At 37.0% G+C, this 24397-nt stretch overlaps 3 protein-coding genes across 3 annotated transcripts; 1 reads left to right on the forward strand and 2 right to left on the reverse strand.

Annotated features, from left to right (window-relative positions):
* The first annotated feature begins 647 nt into the window (after positions 1–647).
* Positions 648–4871, forward strand: LOC146137757 (betaine--homocysteine S-methyltransferase 1-like). The gene is made up of 7 exons (XM_083394429.1): positions 648–899; positions 1680–1871; positions 1944–2106; positions 2878–3051; positions 3117–3247; positions 3329–3426; positions 4775–4871. Exons 1-7 carry the CDS (start codon positions 648–650, stop codon positions 4869–4871), a joined length of 1107 nt encoding a protein of 368 aa, XP_083250555.1.
* A 1418-nt stretch (positions 4872–6289) lies between these two features.
* Positions 6290–8347, reverse strand: LOC146137758 (putative protein-lysine deacylase ABHD14B). The gene is made up of 4 exons (XM_083394020.1): positions 8122–8347; positions 7088–7228; positions 6926–7033; positions 6290–6497 (listed from the first exon to the last, which is right to left on the reverse strand). The coding sequence occupies exons 1-4, from the start codon at positions 8315–8317 to the stop codon at positions 6340–6342; spliced, it is 603 nt and encodes a 200-aa protein (XP_083250146.1). The 5' UTR covers positions 8318–8347; the 3' UTR covers positions 6290–6339.
* A 909-nt stretch (positions 8348–9256) lies between these two features.
* Positions 9257–24108, reverse strand: LOC146137759 (DNA replication licensing factor mcm2-like). Its single transcript, XM_083394854.1, has 18 exons — positions 24034–24108; positions 22242–22441; positions 21911–22080; positions 20540–20622; positions 20300–20474; positions 19631–19850; positions 19141–19307; positions 18349–18524; positions 17595–17786; positions 16815–16922; positions 15367–15603; positions 14714–14803; positions 14166–14300; positions 13627–13761; positions 12877–12951; positions 11965–12186; positions 10775–10930; positions 9257–9528 (listed from the first exon to the last, which is right to left on the reverse strand). Exons 1-18 carry the CDS (start codon positions 24037–24039, stop codon positions 9418–9420), a joined length of 2658 nt encoding a protein of 885 aa, XP_083250980.1. The 5' UTR covers positions 24040–24108; the 3' UTR covers positions 9257–9417.
* Positions 24109–24397: the final 289 nt, after the last annotated feature.

The following is a 24397-nucleotide window of genomic DNA, read 5'->3' on the forward strand; positions in this document are numbered from 1 at the left end:
AATTAAAGACCCAGGGTTTTAGAAATTTGCATGAACATCGGTAAATGCACAAAAATGATCGATTGCATAGAGAAGTCTTTCATTGTGAATCCATAGCGCGTCAGGCATTTAGGGTGTTATACACAAATGATTGTATGTGTAGTGCACCAAAAAATATTATAATTATTTACAAACGGGATTGTTAAATACTAAAATTGCGTGGTTGCATTTTCGACCCTAGCATCGCAATCAAAAGTAAGGAAGGTGATGCTTAAGGTTTTATTTGTCTTCAGTTAGACGGCGCAGTCTTTTAAACGTCGGTTTCTTTGTTGAATTGTTTGTACATAAGTAAAATACGCCTACATTTTTGGGACGCACCACGAGCACGATGAATGTAAAAACTGACGTTGTAATGCCGATAAGCTATCGCGCGCTCTTACACCAATGAGCGTTGGTGCGAGTTTTTAATCGCACGAATTGTTACTTACTGATTTATAAGGAATCTGTTTTACATGTAACGTCAGTATCCTAATGAAGACGTTCTGTATAGTTGTAAAAAAAAGGCACCCCACACTTGACTAAAAGCACATAACTTGCATCAGAGGGTCTTAAATTTGAATTAATAAAATACTCTTTTATATCTTTATATAAGGTAATAACAAGATATAATGGCAAAGCGAAAAGGCATTTTGGAGCGTTTGGCAGAGGGACCAGTGATAGGAGATGGCAGCATGGTTATGACTCTAGAGAAACGCGGATATGCATCGGCTGGTCCGTGGACACCAGAGGCTACAGTGATGTATCCCGACGCTGTTAGACAATTGCTGAGGGAATACTTACGTGCTGGCGCTGACGTTCTGCAAACACCTTGCTTTTATGCAAGCGACGGAAAGCTGGAACACTCGGACATTTCGTTTACTGTAAGTTTGCAAAAGAACACTCTTTACAAACTCTTAAGAGTGTATGTTTATATAAGCGCCTGTTCCTGTATAATACTTATACCTCAAAAATCAGTTGTTATGAATACTGCTTTTTGTCAGGGGTTTATTTGCTGAAGTAGTAAAATCCCAAGTTTAGCGCAGTTAAACATTAACTTTTCACTCGTTTAGCAGACGCTCACAAAACAAAAGGGTGCGGCTGTGACCGATAAGGTTGTGTGAATAAGTTATTCACAATTTTACCAACAAATTTACCTTCGATAATTATATCTGAAAGCTCATTCTATTTAAATATGATTTCTGCTTGAGATCATCAATTCGATAAACGCTAGTTATTTCAGATTTGTTATATTTCTTTATACTGCCAAGTGCCATCCTTTTTTAGTTTCACTTAAACACACACAACTCGAGCTAGAAAATCTTAAATCGGAAGCTGATTCATGTTTTTGTTAAATACGAATATTTAGAAAACTAAAACTGTAGCCTTTCACAACCGCAGCCTAACCTCATCGCACGTAATAACAACAGTATAGCGGTAAAGGCATGTATGATACGGTTACGATTATCTCTTTTTAGAATTTAGAGCATTAAAATTCCCTTTTTTGAAAAAATGAATAATCCTTCGAGTACGTTGAAAATATTTAAAATAAGATGCCAAAAGCACGAAAACTAAATTCCTAAAATTATATCTTGAAATACAAGGATTGTACGATGAAGATATAATAATAAGAAAACAATATCGTTATTATTATTTTTGGTTAGTGCTCAGACATCAACAAGGCCGCTTGCGAAATGGCGAGAAATGTGGCTAACGAGGGTGATGCAATTATATGCGGTGGTTTGTCGCCAGTGATGTCCTACTTCAATAATAAGGGAGATGCAGCGATAAGAGAAGAATTCGAAAAGCAGCTACAAGTCTTCATCGACCATAAAGTTGACTTCATACTAGCTGAGGTATCTCCTGGTTTATTTCGATCTAAGAAAATTTGTTTGCACACTCCAGTTTACCACACGTCTTGTTTGTAGTTTTTCGGACACGTTGAGGAAATTGAGATTTGCATTGACGTCATGAAAAGAGCTAAAATGCCGATTGCTGCCACCATGCGGATTGGTCCAGGCGGAGATAATAACGGAGTTTCAGTGGAGGATTGTGCAATTAGAATGGCCAAGGCGGGAGCTGATATCGTCGGTAAGTGTTTCTGTAATATTCTCATGTCACTTTTAGTGGTATTTCTCAGTAAATGATTTACTAAATAAATCTAGTCTATCCCCTGTTTAAGACCCAATAAAAGACACTTTTAACGTAGTTTTACAGTTCGATCTCCTAAGCGACTATACATCCTTTACATGACTAGCTAGTAACTTTCGACTCCGATTACGCCCTAGAAAATCAAGTTAAGTCCCGAGTTTCATGTTCGGACTGAACTATACGCAGCCATTCTTTGTACATTAAAAGATTTGAAATCCTTCAGGTCATTTTTACATTTAACGAAATGTCGAACACGAACTATTTGTCATATTCGAGTATATCAAAATGACAATGAGCACAAACGCGCAGCCTAACGTTGTTAGGGTTTGTAATATTCTCATTTCTGGTTTAATTTGTAACTATTGCGTATTGTATAGAAATCCTAATACAAACACACCGTTTTGGAAAAGTAGGTTTCAAATCAAACAAACCACTGAACTTGATGTTGACATCAATGAGGTCCTACTGAAATTTAGCTATTGAAAAATCTTGTGAGATATTTCGTTTTTTGTATTTCTTGTATATATCGCCACATTGGCTGCATATCGGGTCAAAGTGCCACAGTGTACCCTGAGATGTAGTACGCTGACGCAGCTGGGGGTTAAGGTGGATTGTTTATAAATATATATATTGTATATGTGGGAAGGTTGAACTATACAGTAGTTAATTTTGCAAAATCTCTTACAGTAGGCTTTAATGTTACTATTTCAGGAATAAACTGCCTGTTTGACATAAACACATGTCTAAAGACGCTGAAACGCATGAAATGTGCGCTAGACAAGGCCGATCTTCATCCTTACCTAATGTGCCAACCTCTTGGTTGGTTGTGCCCTGAAATCGAAAATGTTCCCAATGGTTACCTGTCATTGCCAGAAACCCCTTTAGGTAAGTAATTTTACTTAGCAATAAAATTGTAAGTTGCCCTGGATTACTGTGACACTTACTTATAGGACTTGATCCTCGTTCTATCACACGAATGGAAGCCCACAGATTTGCAAGAGATGCTTGCAACTTAGGAGTACGTTATATCGGTGGCTGCTGTGGCATAGAGTCGCACCATATAAGGGCATTTGCACAAGAGGTATTATTTGCACAAATAATACAAGCTAAGCTCTATCACTGTTAGCTCTGTAGACCAATTTTAACCCCGATTTTGTTATAGCTTGCCGCAGAGCGAAAAAAAGAACCAGCGGTGAATGATTTATGTCCGAAACTGGGAGCGCTGTTGGGAAAAAATATTTTTACCAACATCAGAAAGAAGTAAGTTATGTTGAACATACGAAAGATCAATTAAATCGGTAAATAGTGCGATTATTTATTTATGTTTAATAAGCAATATAAACGTACATTAGAGCAGTGGTTCCCAACACGTTTTTAAGGCGACCCATTTTATAACAAAAATTCAGTTCGGTAAAATTTTGCGACCCAAACAAACTGTCGTAATATTTTCAAAGCCATTCAAGATTGCGTTGCAAGCAAACAGCTCTACAAAAGCAGTAACTTTTTCCAAAAATAATATGTTTATCAAATCACTATTGAGATAGCTGTGCTCGCTTGCTGTCAATGAGTTTTTGGGATATAGCCGCATGTCGGCTTAAACCTTCAGCCTGTTTCGCTGTTTAGTTTTCAATACACACATGTCGCTAAATCCAGCCTCACAAAGCCAAGTTGTTGCAAATTGAGTCAGTTTTTCAATCACTAATTTTGAAACTCTGAGAATACACTTTGTATACGGAAGCCCACAAGTGGATGTTTGCAGAATCGTTAGAGTGTTTTGTCCTTCAAAGGAGTCCATACACCATTCGTCGTGGCCCATGCGTTGGGAACCACTGCATTAGAGGATAGATATTCCTTTCAAATGTAAATATTTTTAACCGGATAAGAACACCGGGTTGTCTTGTTTGGTTAACCCACATAGTTAATACGAAAGAGATTTGATTGCAAACAAAGCATTTTCTACGAGTAAAGACTATAGGCTACTGTAAGATTTCAATACCGATTTAAGCAGAGACTCACAACAGGAGTATCGCATGCAAAAACTATAGACTATGATCAACGTTGCCTGCTGCACCGGCTATTCTACGACAACACATTAAAGGATTCCTTATTCGGAATCAAATACCTTGAATTAATTACGTCTAAAAATGTCTATACAACTGGTAATTGTTGTTTCGAAAATGATTAATGTTAAGGGCTCCGAAAGGATATTCTATAGTTTTTTATAGGTGAATTGGCGAAAATCTTCGTATTTAGTTAAGTAAATTGACGGAATAGATGTTACAGAGTTTTCGGACTGTGTTTTTTAATGGACAATTTGCTTTTCGTTGGCGTTCATTCATCGAAATCAGATAAGAGTTTGCAAAGCAATACATAACAGGCAATGCGACTCAATTAAAAATTGACTACTGTACTTAAGTTTCCGAAAACTGTACGTCGTGAGGCGTGTTTTTCCAGCGACCAAAATTGCGATTTAAATCCTACACGGCAAACTCAAAAACAGTAGAACCACAAAGATAAATAAGGTGCTATAGGTATTTCGAATTGCGCAGATGAGAAGTTTACTCACGCATTTCTCTTTTTATTAATCCGCCCTGCTTACCGATCGTAGAGTACCCGATGAATTTTGGATTGGCATGATTCCTGCTACAGGAAGACCAGAGAGTACGTCAACATCCGAGCCAGGGGAATGCAAAATGCTGCTGTAATTTTGTACTGGCGTTTTTCCGTGGATATATGTTATGTTCCGCTTTAAAGCGACGTGATTGTGTTTAATTGTTGATTAAATTTTGCTCAATCGTAAAATAAAAGCATGAATAAGCACAAAAACTTGAGGAAAATACTTATTTGTCACCAACTTAAACCTTATTGCAACCAACAGGTTGTTGAGAATTGCCATAGATCAGTATATACGATTTCGAAGTTATCTCTTTATTTCATACTATGTTAGCGGTAAATTTGAGTTATTACTATTCCTGGAAAATAAACTAAAACGCATTTAAATCAATGCATATTCAATAGAAGGTGAATGCGTAACCGAATCACACAATAATTTAGCTTTAGATAGATGAATAAGCGGATTAACAGAAGGAAATTATACAACACCGGGTCCATGCGGTGCTAGCGAATTGTTACATATAAAATGTAAAAAAACACTATTCGAAAAGGCCTTGCATTGTATCGTTTAGTTTAAGTTGGCAGAATTGTAATTTTAGTACCGGTATGGCATTTACACTCATGAAGTTGTGTTGATATAGCCTATTCAAGCACAATAGTAATAAATATGTACCGAAAGAGCTTATTTTAGTATACTATTCCTGGTAGCAAAATTATTAATATTCAAAATTAATGTTCGCCATAAAAATCAAATTAAAAATTTCCCTTTTTTGCCGGATTAAACCTTTACTCCCCAACAAATTTATACCAAGCGAGGAATTGTTGGAAAGGTGAGACAATGTCTATGTAATGTTTTGGATTCAACCTGCGAAAAAATTATTTATATCCATTTTGGACGGATGTTTTTAGAATAAAAAATCGCGAAATTTCGATTATTAATATGTAAATAAAAAAATTATTAAACATTAAAATATTTTTATTTTTGCTTTTGTTTTTTGACCAAGTTTGACTTACAAGGGCAGCGTGTGCTACGAATTTATAACAAGCGAGACATCGTCTGAGAGGTATATTTCTGCAAGTCAAAAAATCTAGTTTCACCCGGAAAAAAAATTTTAATTTTTAATTTTATGGCGAATATTAAAATATTTTTAGTTTCAATTTTTTCAAAATTTACAAAATATTGACCGATCTTAATAAGGTGATCATTTTTTTTAAGTATACGTAAAAATGTTATTTTGGCATTAAAATTATCTGCCAGAATTTTTTGCTGGGCTAGTCTTTGGTGTTGTTAACACGAATGTAGTCGGAACAACGGTTAATGGGTTTGCAGTTCGAATCTTAGTATAGAGTGCAACTTTGGAATGTGCCGCTATTACTAGAACTCAAAGTATAGAACAAGGAATACTGCTTGCTAGCTTTTATTTTGGGTTAGTAGGCAACCTGCAGGACCAATTCTACACCTGACTTAAACTATCTCAAAAACGACTCTCACAACAGCAAAAAATAAGTGGTCAAAAAATATTTATTGCAAAAAAAATGCAAAATATCCCGCCGGAACGATCAAAGCTTTAAAAGTATCTCCTCCAATATTTCATGCCATTCGTCCGGTTTGTCCAAGTAACAGGCGTGACCGGCATTTCTCATCTTGTAAATCGTATTGCCAGGAATCTGTTTGAGATTTTTCAGTGAAATTTCGCCAAGCATTCGATCGTTTTCACCTGACAACAAATAAAATAGAAAATGTGTGAATTTGTTGATTGATTTGAAAAAAATGCAGTCCTTAGCTGTGATCATAAGCGTTTATTTTGTATGAACAAAATTTGTAGCACAATTTACTAGGCGACTTTAGGGCATTATACTTTTAATTTATAAGATTCCCATAAACAGCGACCAGCTTATGATTTTTAGCATTACGGCTTTAGGCCACTCCTTGCAAATTGTATCTTGGTGTAAACTATAATTCAGTGTCGCGTTTTATTAAGAGCTAGCATAACGCCCTCTTGAAAGTAATTACTTGCGGAACAAAAGAAGGGTTGATAACATAAAAGATCGCGCACTGAAACTGTTGTAATTTTAAGAGTTGGGATATAAAATCTGTTCAAACGTGTAACGTTTCGCATTGCCAGTGTAAATTTCTGTGACTTACCGTAGACAATAAAAGTGGGAACCTTGACTGTCCCATACTGAACTTTGCTGTAAGATTCCGTTTTTACCGGCGCAATCGGGATGAATGCCTTCATTGAACTGCCGTGCTCTGTAAAACATTCAAAATTAAAGCCACGCTATTTTACATTTGTCAACAGCTTACCGTGTAGCAAGGGAAGGGAATAGCCGCCGCTCATAGAAGGACTGATAACTACCGGCTTCTTTAGGCTTAGTTTTTGAATGACCTTTGCTAGGAATTGTCCAGTGTCGCTTGGCTCTTTAAAGTCTTTCGAATTCCCGTAGCCTGCGAAGAGATAGGTTTTGATTAGAGAGTTGATATGTATCCAATACCATATCTGCTATTTTTACCGGTAGTAATGGTTTATAAACCGTATGTGGCGTGAGTGATATTATAGGTGTTAGAATGACAAGCGTGGCTGGCATAAAAACACATCCTAAACCACCAATAATATAAATTGAATTATATATTCTCTAGCAATTTGACTACTTGCACTTGGATATGTCAAGATAAACTAGTACCCTAAGCCTAAAGTATTGCCTTTGTAGACATACATCACTAAACAAAAATAAGGAATATTATTTTACTAAATCTATTAAAAACCGGCAAGTATACAATGAATACAGACGAGGCTTTAAATGGGCGAATATAACAATATAAATCAAAAACAGCTCCTCTGGTAATTGGAATTGCTAACCAACGTTTCGGCAACCTATACAAGCCGCCTTCGTCAGGGTGAATGACACTGAACGCTCGTACAATAAATGGAAAGCAAAAAAAGGAAAAAAGCAGAAATAAACGCGAGCAACAAAAAGATAAGAAAATAATTTAGCGACTTGCCGAAACGTTGGTTAACAATTCCAATTACCAGAGGAGCTGTTTTTGATTTATATTACCATGCCTGGTAGCAACAGTTTATATATTGAATATAACAATAATTTGTGCCGTTGTGAGCATGTCAGTCAAACGCCTTAAGCAGTGATTATCTTATTAAAATATAACTAGCCGAAAAGCCGTTAAACAAAATGCACCTAAACGTACATTTTTTTAAGTAAGTAAAAAAAAGACGTGATCCATTGGTCACCTTTGATAGGATACTGTTAGCCAGCTGGGAATGTTTAGAAAAATGGTAACGGGTCAAGTTGTTAATGGTTTTACTATCAGACAATTTCCCTTGCCTGGTAAATCGATAGCGATGGCTCTGTAGCCGAGGCCGACCAGTTTTTCCATGGTTTTTATTTCTTCCCAGTTGGACGAGGAAAATCGCATGCCGTGCAAAAGCAAGGCGCAACCTTTTGGGTTTTCAATGTCACAGCCAGCATCGCGATAAAACAAACGCCCATTTTCAAGGTCAAGTGTTTTGTGCGCAGTCATGCCTAACAATATACAGGCAGTAACTCTTCTAAATCCTTAACAAAAAATACAGCTCTTTTAAAGGTAAAATTGGCTCTTGTTTCTATAAATGGTGATTTCTATAAATGCTCTTCTGTCTATTTAGGTTCCAAACGACTTGTTTTGACTTCAATAATTTGGTCTATTTAACCTAACTTGCTTGATCAAATTCAGTTAGGAATTGTTGACCTTTTTGTTAAGGTTGTTTTACACGACGACGGGAAGTTTAATAGTTGTAAAAACAAAAGTCAGAACTGTAAGAAACAGAAATCTCTTCGTCGTTTCTCTCAGCTGAACTGACAAGGTATTCAAATCAATCAGTGGCATTTCAAGTGGTATATACCTCACTGCACTACAAGTACAGCTACTGTACATCAAATAGAGCTGTCGTCAAAAACATCGACCTACTTCCGATCTGCTGAATAAGTTACACGCAGTTAATCTATGAAACATTGTCAAGCACGTTTTAACTTAATCTTGGCAGGTAAGCAAACTTCCGGCAACTCTGTTCAGTTTCCAGGTTAAACCCTCACAATAAATCAGCCAAAACGTTGTTATGTTGTTTAAAAGCGAATGAAAAAAGCAAAGTGTTTGCTTTAGGCGTGCAATATGACGTACGGCGCCGCTGGCTTGTTTGCCGTTTAGGTAATTTTTCGAGACTAACGATACCGTTACGCTGACATTTACCTGACAAAGATTTTTTTGGCGCATTCTCTATTCAACTGTGTCAACTACACTAAAAAAGTCAGACATTTAGTGCTGCTTAAAATGTTTTTATACTATCAAGTAATTAAAATATGCGTCATTATTTAGTAAGTAGATTTCTTAAAACTATTTGCCTTGCTTTATCTCCATTCTACAGTCGGTAAATACTAGGCTCTCTGACATTAACAGTACAGCAGTTTTCTAAACCAACAGCAGCAGCACAATTTATTTGACAGTACATCTCGAACACAAATATAACAACATAAACAGTAGAAAAATATACAAAAACTGGCACTGGGGCGTTCTTTAAAGACCTTCACGATGGGTTTTTGAGCTATACAGCGGATTGAGATCCCAAAACATAATAAAGACCGCGTTTAAACCATCTGGGTGATGACCTTCTTTTTCGCGTCAAATGTGAACCTGTTTTGCTTGAAAAGGTCGCTTTGATAGAAGCTGCTTAGGTTGTGGATGTTGATAGTTCTCGCCTGCGCAAAATGGTAGAAGTGTTGAAACGAAGGCGAAAATCAATATAACTAAGAAACTATAATATCTTGTACCACAGACAATTTCCAAGCATTAACAGCCGACAGGATTCCCGGCAGGTTAAACTGCAAGCGCGCTAAGTCGACCAACGGGCTTTATAGGGGCAATGGATTTAAAGTAATTCCGAAGGGTTTTTTCGAGAATTTTGAACAAACTAAGTGTGATTTTAGTAACTAAAAAGACGCATGGTTTTGTTGTAAAGACATGTTTAACTCTTTCGGTACAATATTTATATAAAACAAGGGTATAAAGAAATCTGAAAAAAACAGGAAAGGTGCGACTTTCAAGCATTATCAGCAAGTATTGTAAGATTATGTTGAAGACTTAATTCACATTGTTTCAAAGAAGGTTCGATACGTGTTCGTTCACTTTTTTGTCAAATTTCAGTGCGGACCCCCTGGAATTGTTAGGTTGCGTCTAAAAAACCACAAAACAAATCTGAGCACGTTTGATTCAGTATTGATCGTGCTACGTCAATTTAACAATTCAGATTTACGCTAAAATTTTTGAAAAAAATAAGTTATCCTCCCCCTGAAAAAAAAATGTTCTACTTTTTTTGAATTGGTTTGCTATTGAATAGCTATAAATAAATATGCTTTACAGCAAAAAAGTGAGTAGTCATGGTACAAATGTCACATTTCAACAACATTTGTTAGGCTGTTTTGTACGAAAAATGGCTTTTTAGCGTTTTTTTGAAACTTTAGATAAGTAAATAATATAATTGTGTGAAGACTAAATGCACTATTTAATTGATTTAATGTCTGCTGCATCTATTTTGTTTTAAATTTTGAAGCCATTTTTCATATAAAAAAACCTGACAAATGTTGTTAAAATGAAACATTTGCACAATGAATAATCACTTTTAAACTGTAAAACAGGTTTATTCATAGCTATTTAATTGCAAAGCAATGCAAAAAAGTAGAAAAAATTGTTTTTTTTTGGGGAAGGATAAATTATTTTTTTCAAAAATTTTAGCCTTAATCTGAATTTTTAAATTGACGTAGTACGGTGAAGAATTGGTTTGTGGGGTTTTTAGACACAACCTAACAATTTCAGGGGGTCCCCACTGAAATTTGACAAAAAAGTGTTTTTTTGAACTACTCTAATGTCTATGTTTGCGTCTCTCTGAGACACTTGACTATTTGAGTCTGTCTCCGTGTGCAAAGTGCCTCTGGAACGGGGCTATACCTTCTCGGCGAGCTCTTTCTCCTGGACTTGGGCGTACTCCTGCACGTCACCGTAGCGATTGCGCTGGAAGCGGTTGTAGTCGGCCACTAGCTGGCGCAGGATGAAGAGGAGCAGTTCGTTGTTGTCCTTCTTGAAGTTGAGATATCTCGAAAACGACTGGGAAAATAAGGATTTTGTTTTACATCAACCAATACTTTGTAAAACGACGTTGGTAAAGCCTAAAGTAATTGGTCAAAGAGCTTCCTATCTACACTGTTTTTTATTGACTTGACTTTACGTTTTGTGGCAAATTTGCTTTGACTTGAGAACTGTTGTTATGTATTCGCTTGAGAAAAAAGTGTTTTTATACATTTTGACTTAATTGAATAGGTTTATAGCTTTATATTAGGAAATGTTAATGTTTGAATTATTTATTAAAACGACTTGACTTGGACTACGACCTATAATGCATACTTTAGTTACATTTCATTCGACTAAAGACGAGTTTAATAAATTGGACTATTATTATTCTGCAAACCGTCTATCGGTGGCTTTTCAGATATTTTTCAAATGCTTTAACTTGGGTTTGATAAATTGTACAATCAACTTAACTCAGACTAAGTTAGTGTTCCATACGACTAAAAATAGGTTTATTAAATTGGACTATTGTTATTCTGAAAATACAAATGTGTGACATTTTAGATAATGTTTAAACACTTTAACTTGGGTTGGACATCAACTTAACTCAGACTAAGTAAGTGTTGACAAACCTTAAGAAAAAAATTTGAGTAACTATACAACTAACTTGGGCTTGGACCAGAGTTGGATCAATTGTAATTTGCAATTGTAATTGATGTAATCAATTGCAGTTTTTAATTTAATTGTAATTGTAATGTAATTGAGACATTTTAATTCAGTGTATTTCTATTTGTAAATGTAATTTGCTAAAATTTCGGCTCAATACATTGATATTAAAGTTTTAATGCCGAAAATTGTAATTGATGTAGTTAATCACAGTTTTTAATGTAATTGTAATGTACAAAACCATTAAGAGAGTAATTGTAATCGTAATTAAACTGAATTGATGTAATTGATCCAACTCTGCTTCGGACACAGCATTTTGCGAGCGACTTGACTGGGTAGTTCACTAAATTCCAACCTCCCTTAAACGATCACTTCAAAATTTCAGATAAAACAAGACCGCCTCCTACCCGCTTCATGCTTCTCATGATGCTGAACTTCTGCGTCTCCACGAAGCTCTCCAGAATCAGCCGGATGGCGGTGTTCACGTCGTCGGCGTTCACGTGCGACCTCAGATTCATCCGCGCGCTCGCCTCCGCCATGCGGATCATGGACTCGATGTGGCGGACGGTGATCGGAATACTACCCGTGGCCATCGACTCGCGCCGCAGATCCGAGTAGAGTTTCGCCACCTGGTCATATGTTGTTTGTGTTGTCGTTTTGTGGGTAAGCACGAGTACACGTTTCATGACAAACTAATTTGTTTTGTAAAAAAAAATGTATCGCTCTTGGAAGTTTAAAGGCGATAAAGACTTTTGATGAAAGAAAATGTATTCGGTGTCGAATTATAAAACACGAAGATCTTCAAAGAAAAACTATTTTGGAGATGTTGTTCACAGATATTTGTTTACATTTAAATTTTCAACACCAATGCCCGGTTCTTTGGGTAAACAAAAACTAACATTTTTAGTCATTAATAAGTGCGGTTAACCTGAAAAAAGTAAAGTAAAGTCTTGCAAGGCATTGTCATACCAACGTCATTAAATTACAACTTGCTAAACGAGTACTACAGTTAAGGATTTGTTGATTTTCGAAATAGATATATACTTGAGAATTTATTGATTTTCGAAAATAGGTACATATGCAACAGCAACTTAAAGCTATGTAATCCTGGTCAGTTAGTTTATGCTGACAAAAAACTGTAGTTTTTAGGCGACAAAACGCAAGAGTTTTTTTATTATATTTTTAAAGAGAACAGGAAATTCATGTGAAAAGATAAAAACACATTGTCAGCTACTCTGCTTGTGCCAGTCAAATTTAATGAGCCTATTTTTGTACCACATTTAAGTAACCTCTAACACGAAAAAAAATATTTAGGTCACCTTATCCTGGTCCATCTGATGCAGTTTGGGCTCCACCTTTTCCCGAGCGTAGATCAAGTACTTCTTAAGCAAGTCCTGTTTAAAACAACAGAGTTTTAAATGCATTTCAGAATAAAACGCTGATAGAATGTCGTGCTTCGAGTAAGACCACGCATGTAAGTTGTAATACTTGCAAAATTATTTCACTAAGTATACCAGCCACAAACTGCTACATCTTAAAATGTTATGCATGCCACTCAATTGCAAATGAAGTTAAAGTTAAAACCTTCTTGTGTTTTAGTTTTGTTTCTGTGATATATAAAAATAGCAGTGTTAAACGGGAGCGCTTGAAATAATTTCTGCTTTACTAAAAACAGCATTTGAATTTTTCAGGCCATACTTGCTTTCTTCTTAAAGGAAAAATGTGACGTTTAAAGTATTATACATCTGTTTTACTGAAAGGTCGCATTTGAATATTTTTGTGTTTGTCTAAAAGTGATGGAGTTTAAAATATTTTCTCTATCAAACACAAATTTCGCGTTTATATGCTTTTCTCTTTGACTAAATAAAGGCCGCACTCGGAAGTCTTTTAATGTAAAGAAGTTGCATTTCGGATCTATTCACATTTGCTAGAATAGAGGGTCGCAACTTGAGGTTCTTACGATTTCACGCCAAAAAAATTCTGTTCTAATAAAAAAAATTATTATTTTACTGAAAATAGATCACGAATCGGAAAATTTTCCTGCTCATAATATAAATATCTTCTCTGACCTGTGGTATCTTTTCGACGTTGCTCTGGGAAATTTCGACCGGCAGTTCGGCGTCTTCGGCGTTTGCGGTAGGGTGGTGGCGCCGATGGCTCCTGACCACAAAACGGGCCAGCAGTTCGTCCTTGAGTGCGTCCACCTGCGACAACACGGCGTCACGTGACGTAACAGATGACGTCGACAACGACCTTGCGGTATAGTTTCCCCGGCACAGTTTAAAGCTTTAAGTCGGTAAAAAAGGTTTTAGAAATGGCCAAACATGCTGACAAGAAATTCGATTTGTACGTGACACTTTTTTTGTTTGAAAATATTGTTTTCACATTAAGAATTGTTAGGACCGTCGTTGTTTCGTGAGCGGGATTACACTTGAATGCTCAAGATATAATTAAAGACTTGGCTGGGACTTGACATGTAACTTTTATAGAAGACTCGACTTTGACTCACGTTTTTTCTCAAATGACTCGACTGGGACTTAGTCATTTCAAAAAGGACTTGATGTACACCATTGCTACTGAAGATAACATTTTATCGCGACAAGTATACCTGGTCCTTAACGACGCAGAGGACGTCGAATCGAGACAGAATGGGTTCGGACAGATCCACGTTGTCGGCGAAAGTCAGGGAAGGGTCGTATCTTCCTCCGATTGGATTCGATGCGGCGATTACGCAACAACGAGCCTAGTAAAACAATTGCATAAGGTCTTTGAAATGATATATGTTAACTAGGAAATTGCTTAACGAGTCTGAACTGATTTAGTCATTAAGGAGTTTGTGTTTATTGTGAGATGAAAAGGAGTAGGATGTTATGCGAAACAGTTGGAATGCTGTTGAACTTCAGCCCTAGGTCATGTATATTTATATTTTATCCTTTTTGTTAAATTGCACATAAAGATACAACTTTATTTGTTAAAATTTTATTTCAAATTTATTTAATTATACCACCAGGAAAAAAAACTTTTTTGACAATACGTCGTTTTGTAAGTTGTTTTTCAACTAATCTTGTAAATCAAAAAAAGATTTTTATGCCTAAAGATAGTTAAGCTTTTTGCACCGAACTTTACTTAACGGTATTGAACAAATCACTTTTTTACCTGTAACGAAGTGACAATGCCGGCTTTAGAAATTGAGATGCTCTGCTGTTCCATGGCTTCGTGGATACTGGTTCGATCTGCGTCGTTCATCTGAAGAATAAATGCTTTTTTTAAGCCAATAAAATTAGGCATTATAGCTATTATAGGCTAAAAAGCCTAAGTTAATTCTAGCAACATGTCTTAAAGTTTAGATTGTATATTATTTTCGAAATATCTCGTCTGTTTACGCTTTGAGGATTTGAACGAGAATAAAATAGTTCAGAAATAATAATATGCTTTCGAAGAAACCTTCTTGTGATAATTCTTTCATTATTTTATTACGAAAAACAGCGCCGTGATGTCCAGCTTTTCGATAATTTGTTGTTTTGGAGAATTAATGTTCCTTGGCAAATAACAACAAACAAAACCACAACAATAATAATATTAATAATATCAACTGCAATCTAATTACAATGCGTTAAATATTTACGGCATTTCAAGCATTTTTTCACCAAGGCAGCAAAATACAAAGCAACTGTGTCAGAGTGGGTAATTTTTTCACTCAAAATAATCCTTATCTATGAGATCTTAATCAATATGAAATTATTTTACTTCGAACATTAAAAAAAAGCAAAATTGCATTAAAACAGCCTCTACCCAGAAAAACAACAAACCTTGTCGAACTCGTCGATCAAGCAAACGCCCTTATCGGCCAGAACCAGGGCACCGGCCTCCAGGGTCCACTCCTTGGTCACCGGATGGCGCTGCACGTAGGCGGTCAGACCGACGGCCGATGCGCCCTGGCCAGTGGTGAACACGGCGCGGTGGGCCGTCTTCTCGACGTACTTGAGAAACTGGGACTTGGCCGTTCCGGGGTCGCCGCAAATCAGGATGTTGATGTCGCCGCGGACCTAGAAATAGGGAGAGACAAGGGTTAAATGCGTGTTTGAAAATACATGATAAGACTAAAATACTGAAAAGTAGCTTGCGGCCCACTACTTAAAATGGCTCTGCGGCCCACGGTTTGCCGACCACTGCCATAATAAATCACCCAGTTACTTGTGCAGTAGTGACGACATCGGAGTTGCTGGGTAATTCATGCTTAAATTAAAACTTTTGCGACGGTAGAGTCTTCGGCCTACTTTAAAGATCGCTTAAACTCCTCAAAAACTTTTTTAAGGACGGTAATTGGTATGTGTGTGCACTGTGCAGTTAGGTGCCTTGGGTAGCGGGCAGTCGGGCACCAACATGCTTTTCGTCTCAATCACTTTGAATTTTGCTATTCGTAATGGTATTATTTTTATGTCTATTTGAACATAATCACTGCGTTTCGGTCGTTTCGTTTACGGCGATAAGTTTGCGTTGTTGTTGTTGTTGTTGTTGTTAATGATTTTCGTCAATCTTTTTAAACTTTTGGTACGAGTAAGTATATTTTTGTCCGGTGGTAAATGTATCACTGTTCCGGTCACGTTTGTTAAAATTGAAACAAATAACACTGAATCATGACTTCCCTATGACGGAAGCTTGTTTTCCTTTCAAAGGGCAGCTGAGTTTTTAGCTTTATTTTCATTTTTATTTTATTTTATTTTTATGTAACTTGAGAACATTGAAGAAACGAAAAACACAAAAACAGCACATGGACAGCGGAGACCCTACAAAAAGAACTTTCGACACGTATTTCAATCAGTTAGCAAACTATTTTTCGCACAGTCGTTTCTTGGATTTTTTACACAAAAATTAACCAGTATTTAGGCCAGGGGTAGAACTTTTTTAGTCGCATGCCAAAACCAAGCTCAGAAAGGACTCTGTGGGCCGTTAAATTTTAACTGTGTAGACTTCATGCATCTTACAACAAAAGCAACGGCTGAAAATCAGAGATAAAACTAAGGTATATTGCAATTTACACTCGATGAAGCAACAAAAATTGTGCAACAAAAATTGCCTTTAGATAGAGTTGAAATAGCAAAAAAATATAAGGAATCCCCTCGTGCCTAAAAATAGGTCGCGGGTTGTATGATTTGCATTGGCTGGCCGGATCTGGCCCGCGGGCCGTAGGTTGCCCACCCCCGACTTAGGTGAAGTATGTGCGGCACAATTTCAATATTATCAAGGCTTGTCCTACCTTGTGTTTTCCGCCTGGATTTTTTGCCACGCCACCGAACATTGCGAGGGCGATGGAGTGCTTGATGTACTCGTGCCCGTATATGGAAGGAGCAATGCTTTGGATGATCTGCATGAAACGAAAACGTGTTAGGCGCCTTAAATGTAAAGTTAATTTAGCACGCAACGATTTAAAAAAATGCAAACGCTTCTTCCGACTTTAAATTGTTTTACATTATACATTTAGCTTGGAATATGGTTATGTCCGAGAATTTCGGACCTGAGCCAATACCCGATGCTAAGTGGTAGAATCGGTACTCGACCGATACTAGGGTGGTATCGCTGCCGATCCGATAACAAATTAACATAGGAATATTATCCTGGATTTGCGAACCAACCAGCGATTTTTATCATTTTCTCTTTTTTCACAAATTTATCAAATAATTTTAGTTAACAACTAGAGGTAATTAGCCTAATAACACTCAAGAAAATTTTGAGACATTAACCTGTCCTTGGAAAACATGATATTTAAACCAATTAATTTAATCTTTTTTGATTGTTTAGGAGTATATCAATGACGTCATTTGAATCGGTTCGTATCACGATACATTTTTGCCAAAATATCGGGTATCGGTCTCAGATTGAAATGTAAAGTATCAGACGTTCGCCATCGCTAAGCGAGGACCATTACTACCACTTGGCACCGGGTGTCGGCCCTGACCCGATATTACCGGACATCCCCATTGGATTCCAGTTTTTTTACAGCACTTTGAACGAATTAAAATACAGTAAGCGAACCCACCCTTTCAGTGATACGTTCATCTTTCGAAAGCGCCATAACCATGCGCACGTCCTCGTCCGTCAAGGCCGAAACCGCCATCTTGTCGTCGTTTTTCTCCACGTAGTTGGCCATAATCACGGTCGAGAAGACCGGGAAGCCGTTCTTGGTGTTGAGCGAGCCGTCGTAGCTGTTGCTGTAGATGCCCGTGATTTCCTGATTAAAGACAGGGGTAAATCGTTAGTTTTGCGCTTTACGTTTTTTCGTTGTTTTGCTTGGCGTACACAACGAAAAACTATATTTAACACAGTTGATGGTAAATTAAACCTGCATCAATGTATCATTTTAGTTAGGATATTTAAACTTTTTTATTTAGGTATTTGTGACACATCTAATTTGATAAACTGAAAGAACGCGACTTTTTATGAATGTGAACAGGCCCAGGTCAAAACGTATCAATCTCGGTGTGGAAACCAACACCAAAAACGAAACAAAAAGTAAGCTAATTGTTTTATGTATAAAAATGAGAGCAAGCAAAAAGTAATAAAGCTTTATCGAAAGGCTTACTAAATTAAACCACTTTTCTATAACAGGTCATTTGCTGAAATGACAAATAAAGTCTTAGTCAAGTCAATGTGATTAAACGATAGTATCATCCTAAAGAATTCTCAAGTCTAAAAACCAGTGATTTAAGCACTGGAATCTAGTTACGCAAATGAACTAAAGGCCACTAAAACCAGCACTACAGATTATGAGCAATTAGGCTTTTTTTACTCACAATCTCATCGCCGGGGTGGCACATGTCTACCAGGTCGGCGAGCAAGATTGCCTCTTTGGACCTGGGCAGTCGTCCTGCTGCGATTTTGCCGGGGCTTTCCTGTACCGAGATGCGCTGGTAGTTCTGGTACACGGTTTGTTCCATGTTGATTTCGAACGGGCCGTAGCTCTGGCACTCTGAACAAAACAAAGACAAAGGCAACGTTCCGTTAGAAATGTTTCGGAAGGACAGTTGGCTTCTCCCAATAGAGCTAGCCTATTTTCGGTATTTCAAAATAGGTAAACAGCTTTTAGACAACAGGCTGATGGTCTGCGAATATGTAAAACATTTTAAAATTCCTATTGACGTTTTTTACGTTGTTTTAAAGATAATGTAGGCCTATACTTCTAATAAAGCCTGCCGCTGACATTGTACCTAAAAAGCACCATTTATCTCTGAAAAGGGATGATATCCTTTAAAGTGAAACATGTGATGTTAAAAAGTGAACCGTGCAATAAATACTCAAACAGGTGAAAACGGATAATTTCCAAACAAGCAAAACGAACAATTGTTACTTGCAATGTGACCTTCAGCAGGCGTATGTCCGCTATTCCTATCAAACAGGAATTTAAATCATGTGTTTTATCAATATCGACATCTGGCACTCAATTATGCCCTTTTTTTTCAAAAAAAGAAAAAGGGCAGGAGATGCGGTGTTTTGAAAATGACGTAACAGATCGACTAACCGCCACAAATTGTCTACTCTACAATATAAGTTTACACTAAACATTATTTGAGGTTTATTTTATTTACCTGGGCAGGCGCCAGGCCTTACTTCCTGGTTCTGGTTTTGAAAGTAAGGGCCGAGTACGTAGCCGCACTTGGGACAATCGTACTTGATGTAGCGCAGTTGGGGAAGGATCGTGGTGCAGCTAGTTACGACCCCAGATGTTCTGATCAGCTGGTTCAGATGCAACTGTCTGTTAAAAATAAGTACTAAGTAATTTAAAATAATTTAAATTAGTGACGTCCTGTGATAATATTAAATAAACATCGAAAGTAAGTAATTTTAAATAATGGTTGGTAGTGGTAAGACGTAGTAAGAATATCGAAGCCCATACAGAAGTGGTATCATCTTGAACGTTTCAAAATATCTTCGTTCATTTTCAACAAAGTGAGAAGGCACTGATTCTATACAACAAAGAGACATTTGAAACGTTCAAAATGATACCTACTTTTGTATGGGCTTTGATTTCTTATTGCGTAAGTAGTTTTAAATTGGGTAGAAAAAACACTTGTTTACCTCAACGAGCGAATATCCTCAATTAGAGGCAGTTCGGAAATTCTCACGTGAATTTCCTTGGCAATGTTTTCGTATTTCGGGTACATTGACAGCACAACTTCCTTGGCTGCCTCGTCGAATATCTGCAGCATTTCTGTCGGGGCTTCGGGCAAAAAGAAGGCAAGGACTTCTTGGGAACTCGCCAGCAGATTGTAGTCAACGATTAAGCTCTCTTTGTTTTCTGAAACGGAATAAAAAAATTCCTAAAATACAATTAGTGGGAGAAACTAGGCTAACATGCTAATATTTTTTGTCAGGCAGTCTCAGCATCTTTTCTGCATTTAAAAAGGATAAAAAGTGAAGAATGCAGAAGAAATGAACATGGATATTGCTATCAAAACGGAAAATAAAATGCTGTTATATAGTAGTTGTTGCCTATATTACTTTCATTCAGGAGGTGGATCGATATTCACATTTATGAAACTAAACCAGGGCTTATCCTTTATCAAACCTTGTGGCTCAGAAAATGTAAAGTGTGCCATCAGATGTTTTATGATTACGCAAAATAACCTATTTTGCTGATTTTTATTTTAAAAGTTTGTAGTACGACGCAGCCCACGAGCTAAACAACTTTATAAACCACCCTGAAAATACGGGAAATTTTAAAATGTTAACATATATCCTTATTACCTTCCACCATCAGTTTCACTTTTTCCTTGAAAACGTTGTTTCCCTTTGCATCAACTGTGGTGCGGAGGAAGTTCTTGAACCGGTTGAAAATCTCCAAGCGGGGAGCTTGCATGACGACCCACTGTTTTACCGGGTGGCCTTTGGTGTCTTCCAGATTCTCAATGCTCTCGATCATCTTTTAATTGGAAAAAAATTCATATTTACTCTTGTATTTTTTAGGAAAATGTGTTTTTTGCAAACCTCATCATCGTCACCTCCCTCTGCGGCTCGCTCAGCCATTCGCCTTCTCCGAGTTGGCCGTTCATCGTCTTCCTCGTCGCTTTCTGCAAAAAAGAATGATTTCTTCAATGAACAATACTTTCTACCAATCAATAATTATTAATGTTTTCTATTCGTCACAGGGTTTGCACCCACTCGCAAATGCTAGTACAATACACACCGGGAGACTGCTGATTGTTGAGTGGCCTAAAGCAAACAATGCTTGTAGTGTTTAGACCTACTGTGTTAACTGCAACAAATTATAATAATAATTATTTAATTACAGACTAAAGGATATTTGTTGGCCGAATTGCTAATATTTCTTTTTTGTGTAACTACAAAAACGATCAAACAAGAGCATTAAATATGGAAAAAGCCCTAAGCTTTGAATAATGTGGTAAACTATTTATGACGGCCACACAATAACCATTTTTGTCCGGTGCAGGTATTATTTGAACATTGCAAAAAAAAAAGTGAAAAAAGGTGTTTTTGGACAATGTAAATTAAAAAGTAAAACTCATCAAAACCGCCACTTCAAGGTGAATACATGGATGATAAAAGTAAAAAAGGCTGCGAACATTCTCAAAAGATTATTATATTACTTGAAATGTGGTGCTTCTTACAAAATGTAATTTAACACATATACAGTTCAGCCCCTAGCGGAATAAATGTTCTCATGTCAAACAATTTTACCTAGGAAGCAAGCAGGAATATGACTAAGTATACCAGTATTAAACTTAACGTAATATGACAGATATATACTTGTACAGGATTTTGCATACATTTTTTTAGTGAGATTAGGTTGATGGACAGGTCAATACCAGACACCAAAGCTTTCCAAAGTAAAGTTCGAAATTCTATAATGTGGTTGTAGATTGAGTTTTCCAGGTTGTCACTAGGCCTAATCGCTTTTTTACAAGTTTATTGTTTATGCTGCCATTTTACAAATGTTGATATGCAAACTTCGGAGCTAGTATACACTTTTAAGTTGGTTTTACATGCTTGGGTCAGACAAGCGGAAAAAAATGCAGGCCTTACTTTCCAACCTGGAATGCATTTGAGCAGCTTACCACTTTTTATGGCAATTATACACAAAATGTGCATTACGGCCGTGGCTAAGTGGCCAACTGTGCAAGGAATTTTGTCCCAGGCCTTACTTTTCAACCTGGTACCTGCGGGCATTTTTATTATAGACCCAATTTTCTACTTTTCAGATCTTATACAAAAGCATACACCAAATGGTCTGTTTATTGTTAAAAAGTGTTTGATAAATTTAAAAGGGTCTGACACTGCAAAGTTTGTGCAGCCATATTTTATACTATTTAAACCTAGTTGCTTTATAAACAAACTAACCGTAAAGCAGCCCAGGTCTCATCCGTCCTTGGCCAAGGGCTTCCTCTCTGTCTCGCTTGCGCAACAATCGGTCAACCTCGGCTCGGGCGCTTGGTGAAAGCGCAGCATACTCTTCATCGTCAAGCTGATTTTCGTCATAAACATCCAGGGCGGGGATTGCTCGGTAGTCCCTGAAGATAAAAAGGCTTTTTAAACTAAATCCTCACACCAGTTTGGCACAATGAATTGCTTTTTTATAAACTTAATTAGGGCTTATTGAACCTTTCCAAACCATCACCAAACGAGACAACAAGTAGCAAAGACTAACATAAATCGCTAAAACACAACAAACCTCTCCAGAGCATCGCCGAACAGTTCTTCACCCTCACCCTCCTCTTCTTCGCCCATGTTGCCAAGCAACGCATCAGCTTCACTCTCGTCAGCAAACGGAGGAAGGTCTTCTCCGTCTCCTCGGGCCGGACTGGACGCAAAGGGAGGTCGACTCATCGGACTGGTTGCCTCGATTAGGTCAGCATCACTTTCAGATCGATCCTGTGAAAAGTGTGGTGTTAAGCAAGATGCGGGCTAAACAAGATGGGGTTTACAAATGTGCATCGGCACATTGTGCGAAACTGCACCACATGTTTAAAACTGTGCATTTGCACTTTATGTTGCAGCAAATGTGCTTGTGTCAGGTTGGAAAGTTATAGGCCACGGATTCCAAGAAAATGCACTGATTCCAAGAAAGCTTTAGTGTGAATGCAAATGTTTCCATTCCCACTAAACTACTACCAATATGGTTATTTCAGGAATGTTTGATAAATGGTCTGTAGGGTGTTAGCATTTTAAATTCACAGTATGAAAGAGGACTTTAGTTATGAATAGCAAAATATGGAACAAATCAAGCTGCTTTTTTAACCAAATAAACATGTGGCAAATATTTGGTTACACAGACAGGGGATCAATAAAACGTCAAAACCCTTTCTCCTATTTTATGCCACTCCAGCTGTTAATTTTTTTTATTTGCAGTCAATTTTACGTCCCGAAACGTTGGAGCCCAGGGCTTGGTCTAGAATCCTAATACAGCGTTGAAACAATTAAATCAGTGCGCAATATTTTGGTTAGGGTGTCATTAAGTGTTTGGGTGAGAGTGGGTCAAGCATTGTTATAATTATTATTTAATAATATTGGTTAACATACCCAAACCAGCACCCTTACACAAATAATGTTTGTTGTGGTAGGATTCTGGACCAACGCCGAGCTCAGTAGTCAGATACATAAAAAACTAACACATCTAGTCCCCTAATATACATGCACCTTGCACCCATTGGAAGAATTTCACTAAAATATACTACTACACCCTGGGGTGCATATTTTGCCCTAGTGCACACTGTGTTTTTTTAAATTTGCACATAAGGAAAAACACTTGTGCGTCTGTAATATTATTATTTGCATGGATGAAAATGAAGTACAATACTAAAAACTGCTAGCGCGACGGAGTTTAGTCCATTTGAGCAGCTTACCATGTTTTATGTCAATGTTAAACAAAATAAGCAGCTGCCACCGTGTCTAAGTGGACAACTGTGCAGGGAATTTATCCCGGGCCTTACTTTCCAAGCTGGTAACTGCTGGCTTTTTATAATAGACCCACCGGCCCCCAATTTCCACTTTTTAGACGAAGGTACCACTAACTAACAATCGAAAAAATTTGTGCCGCGCCTTGTAAAAAGGGCAACCCAAACTTTTGTCAGCCGTTAAGATAATTTAAATTTACTAATTCAGGTGCACACAAAAATAACTTAAAACAGAATGCATTACATAATGAAAAATATGCAAAACTAGGAAAATTAATAATATTATCACTACCCCAGTCTACACTGTGACAGGTTTCGCCCAAATATTTTTACCACAAAAAAGTAAGAGCATACATGAATTTGTATATTGTGCACTTAAATATAAAAAATAAAGCTAAGTGGTAGGATTTCCAAACTAAATCCAAAAAACACAATTGTATTAACACAAATTAACAGTTATCTGGTCAACCCTTTAAAATAAACCATATTAGATGACGTATTATTCACCCATGATTTAAGCAATGTAATGTTAGGTCAACTAAACACAGATTTTACAAACAAAAAACTTACCGCCATTGTAACAAGTCAAGATTATAAATGAAGTGAAAAGTTAAGTTTTATTGTGATCTGCCTTAAATTTGGAACCTGTAGATGAGAATACATTTATTACAAAAACAAAACGATTTCGTTTATCATGACTAAGACTAAAATTAAACTTTTAGTGACAAAATATTGTCTTGCACCTCCTCAGAGGATTTCGCGCGAAATGGGTACGCATGACTAGATTTCCCGCGACTAAATATAATTCCAAAAAGGGTTTATGTTTAGCAGTAAAAAACAATATTCACCGAACTTATAGTGTTATATTTACCGTACATTTGTGAGTAATAATGTAATTTCATGGTTCAATGTTTGCACAACCTAACATATTGAC

This window comes from Ascidiella aspersa, chromosome 7, assembly GCF_963924565.1.
Source record: "Ascidiella aspersa chromosome 7, kaAscAspe10.2, whole genome shotgun sequence".
NCBI classification, from domain to species: Eukaryota; Metazoa; Chordata; class Ascidiacea; order Phlebobranchia; family Ascidiidae; genus Ascidiella; species Ascidiella aspersa.